Raw genomic sequence first — 7,250 nt, 5'->3', positions numbered from 1 at the left:
CAATCCCTTCTCCTCCATTCTCCTCTTGGGATCTTGGGCACGCACGCACACGCGCCCGGCGTGAGTTTTAAGCCACCGGGTCCGGGACACGAATCGAGGTCCACTACGTGGGAGTCCAGTGACATAGCCATTACGCTAACTGCTGGTTCCTAATCAGATTTTTTGTAAGACTGAGTGATTTTTTAAATGGTTGAGTCAATTAAGATTTTCATGTATCAGTTTTACTCAAAGCAAGGAATTGTGGATTAGCTATGAGCCAGCTCTCCCCTCTGCCTGCAGCTCTCCCCTCTGCCTGCAGCTCTCCCCTCTGCCTGCAGCTCTCCCCTCTGCCTGCTGCTCTCCCCTCTGCCTGCAGCTCTCCCCTCTGCCTGCTGCTCTCCCCTCTGCCTGCAGCTGTCCCGTCTGCCTGCAGCTCTCCCCTCTGCCTGCTCTTCCTTGCTGAGATTCACCTCGGAGAGCAAAGTCAGAGCTCACAGGGCTGGCCAGGTGCTCACCGTCCCCTCTGTTCCTTCCCCCCCAGAGAACTTCATTAAGCCCACAGTGGAGCTAAGGAGATTCACGCTCAGCGACGAGGGCGAAGCCCAGGACATCTGCGGCCTCCTGAGCGGCGTCAGGCTGAGAATTCTGTCACTGCCGGCCTCACTGAAAGGCAAGCGTTCAGCACGGTGCTCCTTTTCCAGCGCGTGGACCCCCTTTTTCTCCCTCTAGGATGGGGACCAGAGAGAGGAGAGGATGATGGTAGTGGTGTCTGTGTGCGTGTCACGGTGCCCCATCAGCGGGAAGGTTTGCAGGGGGGTGTGCATTTACTGGAGACAGAGAGAGGGAAAGTGAGAAATCATCCCCTGGGGGCATAGCCACCCCTCAGTCCCTTCTCCTCTCCGGATTTTAGGCACACACACACACACACACACACACACACACACACACACTGCATCTGCTCTGACTTTCAAGCCGCCAGGTCTAGGACTTGAACCGCGGTTGGCCACGTGGGAGTCCCGCACCTTAGCCACCACACCACCTGCTAGCCTGAGGACTGGCTTCTTACTCCCAATGGGAAGTCACCTTCCCCAGGTGCATCTCTGGGCCCGATGTGAACAGAGGCTCATTCACCTGCAGAGAGAGTATGCTTACAGCTGAGCAGAAACCGGTAACGAGGGAGACGCTTTAATGCTGGGATGTTCTGTGTTCTGCCATCTCCCTTTTTTTAAGGATTATTTTATTTTATTTATTTATTATTATTATTTAATTTGACCAGAGAGGGAGAGAGAAAGAGAGAAAGGGAAAGTGAGAAAGCAAGCCGCCAGGTCCGGGACTCAGACCGCAGTCAGCCATGTGGGAGTCCAGCGCCCCAACCATCACGCCACCTGCCGGCCCCTCTGCCAGCTCCTTTTATAGGAGGGCAAGGACAAGGGTCTGCGTCAGAGATACATTATGGTTGTTATGGAAATGGCTTTCAAGCAGTGTCCTGGCATATGCCCTGCTGCATGCCATCCATAGGTGGCTTGGATGCTTAGAAAGGTGACCCAGGGACACCTGAAGGTTTTCTGTCTCAGACGGGTCCATTCCCGGGCCTGTTGATGTGAGAAGACGTCACATAGCCTGGCTTTGTCTGCACTCTGTGGGTAGAGTCGGAAGGCCAGATTTTGTCCCCCATGGAAGGACACCCAGTCAGGATGTCCGTGAAGGCACGTGAGCCAGGACACCAAGCCTTGAGGAGAAGTGGGGGTGGGACCGTCAACTCCCTGACTCTCGGCTGTGACAGAGAGAGGACAGTGTGTGTCATGAGAGAGAACGACTCTGGGGCAAAAAAGAGGGAAGCCTGATGCTGGGAGCGCCCAGGAGCGGGAGCTGGAGGGGCGGGGCGGTCCACAGAGCAGGAAAGGCCGGTCCGTGTGGACGGCTGGGGCCCATGTGGCCTCTCCCCCATGCCCTCACGGCCCCATGAAACCCGTCTTCCTCTTGTCTGGTGAATCGGCCCCTGCACCCGGTGCTCCCAGCACAAGAACCCCGTCTGAGTGGATGCCCAACGTGTGCTTGCTCTCACTTAGCTGGGCTGCAAGTCTGGGGACGGGACCTGCAGGTGGGGCAGGCGGCCACTCAGAATGCCTTTGGTGATGCTGGTGGGGCCCCGCTGTGTGCTTCCCACCTGCAGAAGTCTCTCTGGTCCAGCTGGACAGCATGAGCTTCTCCGACCAGATGCTGGTGCGACGTGCCGCCATCCTTGGCCTGACCTTCACCACGGAGCAGCTGCTGGAGGTTCTCCCTGGCTGGGACATGAAAATGATGATCAAGGCCCTGGCCACCCTGGTGGAGTCCTACATCTTCGATTGTTTCCGCAACGCCAAGGAACTCCGGATGGGGCTGAAACAGAACGCGGCCTCCCACGAGCTGCACGTCCGCTCCCAGGCCCTGAGGCCCTCCGAAGGGATGGGTGAGTGGCATCTGGAGACGACTCCTCTTCCCCTCTAGGCACACCTAGACCGCGACAACACCGGGAGGGACTCCTTGCCCTCTGCCTGCTGGCAACCCGTGTCTTCTCCGCAGCTTGGCACGGGGAGGCGGAAGAGGCGGTGGGCGAGCTGCAGAGCGTGGTCGCGGAGATTAGGATCGTCCGCTTCTGCAGGCCCATCATGCAGAAGACCGCCTACGAGCTGTGGCTCAAGGACGAGAAGAGGGCCATGCACTTGACATGCACCCGCTTCTTAGAGGAAGACGCCCGCCGGTGCCAGCTCTGCAGAGGTGAAGACTTCGTGCCCTACCACCACTTTGTGGTGGACCTCCGCTTCAACCGCCTGGACTTGCACAACATTCACAAGATGGCGAAGTCCCACGGATTCCACAGTAAACTCACTTCATTTCACCTCCTCCTAGCTGTTCTCGGGGACCTGGAGACCGGGGTCTGGGAGGAGTGGGTCGGATGGTTTCTAGTGCCCTGAGGGTGTGAGAACAAATGGTGAAGAAGGCAGCAGGGCAGGCCAGCGGGGGCGGAAGAGCAGGCCAGGGTGTTGTGCCGTGGCCAGGAGGCCCGCCTTGCTGGGAGCCTGTCAGGGAGGGTTTGAGGGTAAGGGCTCTGGGACAGAGGAGCTACTAGCGCTCAGATTCAAGTGTCCCACTTCATCACACCGCGGGGTGGAGTGTGGGCTGATATGATGAAGGGGACAAGCACAGTTTCCCTAAGATAGGAATATGGCGCCTTCCAGTCTAGACGTTGTGCCTGAACGTTTTTAAGTTTTTTTATTCGGGCCAGCAGGTGGCGTGGTGGTTAAAGCGCTAATCCCTCATGGCCCATGGTGCAATTCGAGTCCCAGATCCAGCAGCCTGAAAACACACCAGGCGTGTGTGTTTTTAAGTTTTTTTATTTGGGCCAGCAGGTGGCGTGGTGGTTAAAGCGCTAATCCCTCATGGCCCATGGTGCAATTCGAGTCCCAGATCCAGCAGCCTGAAAACACACCAGGCGTGTGGGCGTGTGTGTGTGTGTGTGTGTGTGTGTGTGTGTGTGGCCCACATCACACAATGCCCAAGATCCCAAGAGGATAACGGAGATGGGATTGCAGTGTGGCCATCCCCCTGGGGGTGACTTCTCACTTTCCTTCTCTCTCTGGCAAATGCACGCACCCTGTGGCCAAAAGAAAACAAACTTACTCTCATTTAATGGGGTAATTGGTCCCCTAATCATGAAAAAGGCCTTCGGATCTATAAAGGGCACGCAGGTCGATAAGTGGACCTCAGGGTTCGGGGCTGTAAAGGTGAACGCCACTGGGATGTGGATGACACGTAAAACCCTGGGCAGAGGCAAGCTCCCAGGGAGAAACCAGGAAGACGGAAGCCCAGAGTGGTGGAGGAGGGGCTGGCAAGCCTGCAGCCAGTGAGACAGGGATCCCAGCAGAGGAGGCCAGTGGGCCAAGCGAGGCTGCCTAGTTAAAGCTGCAGGGAAGGGGAAAACACCCCCACAAACACCTCGCCTTTGGATCCAGCCTCCTGAGAGGCTAGTTCAGGGCTCGAGGCACAAGACAGGGATGCAGCTTCTGGTCATAGCTGTGCAGCGAACAGAGACATCGCAGCCCAAGAGACCTCCCAGCACTTTGGGACTGTGCTAGGTGGAGCTCGTGGGCTGGGGCGTGGGAGGGGAGGCACTTACTCTGTGGGTTTGAGGGCCTTGCTAGCTGTCCAAAGGTGTTGCTCACTTAGATGCGAAAACTGCATTTCTAGAAAGGAGAAGATCTCTTGGGTCCAGCAGGAGGATTAGTGGTTAAAAAGCTGGACTCCCACGTAATTGACCTCCTTCGAGTCCCGGACCCGGTGGCTTAAACTCACGCCGGGTGCGTGTGCATGCGTGCCCAAGATCCCGAGAGGAGAATGGAGGAGAAGGGATTGTGGCGTGGCCATCCCCCTGGGGGGTGATTTCTCACTGTCTGTCTCTCTATCTGACATGTGCCCTATAGCAAAAATCTCTCAGAGAAAAAAAAGAAAAAGATTAGGAGAACTCAGAATTACCCCGTTTCCTGGGTGTCTCAGTCCGTTACTGCACAGCTGCCAAAACTCTCGCGACGAGTGATTTAGAGAGAGGCGTCGGCTCACCCAAAGGTGCACGCCGGGGCGGACGGAGGGTGCAGGCCGGCAGCTCACCTCTAGCAGCCAGTTCTCCTGAGAACCAGCCCTTCTCAGGGGACCAGGAACTCACCGTGCTCTGAGACGTATTCTGTTCACCGAGGGCTCCTCCATGACGCAGTCGCCATGGCGCGCTCACCGCCCACTAGGCTTCACCACCTCCCACGCGGAATCTCAAACCTGAAACTCTAAGGGACAAACCATAACCCTGCGGGAGGGGAGGGGAGGAGACACAGAGCGCTCTCGGCTCAGGGGCGGTCACTTCTGATCTCATGCTGTCGGGGAACTAACCACGGCTCCATCTCTGACGTGGTAGGGACTGGGCCAGCCAGGTCCGGCTGGGCGCTGGCTCCGCGTTGGGAGGAGGGAGGAGTCTTCTGGATACCAGGTACCCCCCACGGGGAGCGTGGCGGTGCCCACACGGCACGCGTTCATTTTCTAGCTAAAGAAGAGGCCGTCTTTCCCAGTGCCGAGATGCCTCAGAGGGTGAAGACCTCCCCTGAGACTCCCAGGTACAGCGCACAGCCTGGTTCAGGAGGGACGCCCCGCTAGAGTCATGTCTGGTCGTCTGGGCTGTGGGTGTGAGCGGGGGAGGTCAGGCACGCACATGGCGAGCGGGGACAGCAGTGCCCACTTCGGGTTTTATTACCTTGCTCATCTGTAAGTTGTTTTTTTTTTTTTTAAGGTTTTTGCCAACAAGGCATGTTCACTTGCCAGAGAGAGATGGAGAGAGGGAAAGTGAGAAATCATTCCTCACAGGGGATGGTCATGCCACTGTCCCTTCTCCCTCATTTTCCTCTTGGGACTTTCGGCACACACACACACACACACACACACACACATGTGCCTGGTGTGATTTTTAAACTGTCGGGTCTGGGACTCGAACCATAGTCGCTCATGTGGGAGTCCAGTGCCTGAACCACCACACCGTCTGCTGACCCCGCTCTTGTATTAGTTTGTATGATGTTTTCATATACCTACAAGCTCTTGCTCCTGTTTATTTCTGCCATTTGGACAGTCCTGAAGAAATACAAGAAAAGATCCTGGGTTTCTTCGACACGGTGATCAGCAGAGTAAAGGCGTCGGAGGAAAACGCCGTCCCCTCGGAGCCCTGCCAGTGCGAGGAGATCCTGGAAATGGTCCTCCTGCCGCTGGCCCACCACTTCCTGGCGCTGGGAGAGGACGACAAAGCCTTGTACTACCTCCTGGAAGCGGCGGCCGCGTACATGAGCTGGGGCGATAACTACAAGGTAGGGCGCCCACCCGGCCCGCCCGCGGTGCTCAGGGACCCGGTCTAGCCCTAACCCGCCTCTGCACACTGCGGGAACCGCCCTGCACCGAGGTAAGAGAGCACACGCTGCGGCCAGCACCGCGTGTCATTTCACATCTGGAGCCGCTCGGTGAGCTGTCTGCCCTGTGGGGGTCAGGCCCTGGGCCGATGGCGAGGTCGCTCAGCGCCTCCCGCCCAGCAGCGCTGGCCGGCTGTCATCCAGGAGGCCTGTGAGTGCAGCGTGCCTGCAGGCCTGCGGACCTGGGCAGATGTGGCTCCGTCCTGAGACCGGCCGGAGAGGCGCACACGTGTTGGCCTTCATGGGGTCCATGCTAGGTGGCCACACGTGCTTAGGCCACCGAAGCACTGGGTCATCTCCAAGGTCACTGTAACTTAGGCGCCAGGGCAATAGGCCGCTAGAAATGGGGGCGGGGATTGAGCCGAATAATGAATATAAAGAACTTATTGCGGGGCCAGCAGGTGGCATAGTGATTAAGGGGTTGTATTCGCACGTGGTCAGCCATGGTTCAAGTCCTGGACCTAGAGGCTTGAAACTCACGCTGGGTTCTTGTGCATATGTGCTCAAAATCCCAGGAGGAGAATGGAGGAGAGGGGACTGTGGCGTGGCCATCTTCCCTGGGGATGACGATGAGCTCTGGTGAGCACATCTCTCAAAAAAATAAAAATAAAAAGCAAAACAATAAAAAATATTGTTAAACTCAAGAAGCATGGAACTGATATTCCAGGGCACATACGCCGGGTGTCATGGGACTCTGGCCTGTGAGTTCTGGGAGGAGAGAGGTCTAGGGAGCCCCGGGGCCGGCCCTCTGAAACTATGCACACCCCTTTCACTCGACCGGGAGTGGAAGAGACCGGAACACCCTGACTGGAGGCAGAGCCATGGAACAGGGTCCCAGAATGTGCCACTTGTACCCCTCTCCCACCAAACTGGGGGCACTGGGGCTGGTGGCGGCCTTGTCTGGCTGTCCACACACTCTCCTCAGGCTGCACGAGGTGTGGGGACGTAGCCTCATCTTCTGTTACTCTTCGAGCCCCCCTAACTTGGCGCATGTGCCAGGACACCTGTCTAACGACGCCTTGGGAGGTCGGGGCCGCAGTGAGGACAGTGGCTGCACCTCCCAGAAATGGCCCTGGCCCAGGAAATGAGGGTGCTTCATTCCAAAGGTGGTGCCCAGCTTCTCAATGTGGGGACGCCCTTGGAAATAGGGGTTGGAAAAGAATTACTGAGAGGAGGAAATTGCCCGGAGGTTGGGGGGGGCTTCAGGTGAGGCACCCACAGGGCAGAGGAGGAAAGGGGGAAGACCGCGGTCTCCTCCCGTTGGTGGAGCCACCCAGACCCAAGGTGGACAGG

General features: G+C 57.5%; 1 protein-coding gene across 1 annotated transcript in view; it reads left to right on the top strand.

Annotated features, from left to right (window-relative positions):
• ADCY10 (adenylate cyclase 10) overlaps positions 1-7,250 on the top strand; it is an 80,856-nt gene that overhangs the window by 55,067 nt on the left and 18,539 nt on the right. The window contains exons 20-23 of the mRNA XM_006147039.3: positions 2,153-2,431; positions 2,545-2,841; positions 5,051-5,120; positions 5,627-5,858. Of these exons, the coding sequence (XP_006147101.1) occupies positions 2,153-2,431; positions 2,545-2,841; positions 5,051-5,120; positions 5,627-5,858 (878 nt within the window). The remainder of the gene's footprint in view (positions 1-2,152; positions 2,432-2,544; positions 2,842-5,050; positions 5,121-5,626; positions 5,859-7,250) is intronic.

The sequence above is a fragment of the Tupaia chinensis genome, unplaced genomic scaffold (assembly GCF_000334495.1).
Source record: "Tupaia chinensis unplaced genomic scaffold, TupChi_1.0 Scaffold000198_1, whole genome shotgun sequence".
NCBI classification, from domain to species: domain Eukaryota; kingdom Metazoa; phylum Chordata; class Mammalia; order Scandentia; family Tupaiidae; genus Tupaia; species Tupaia belangeri.
The sequence above is the reverse complement of the archived record's forward strand: the minus strand, read 5'-3'. Positions and strand labels throughout refer to the sequence as shown.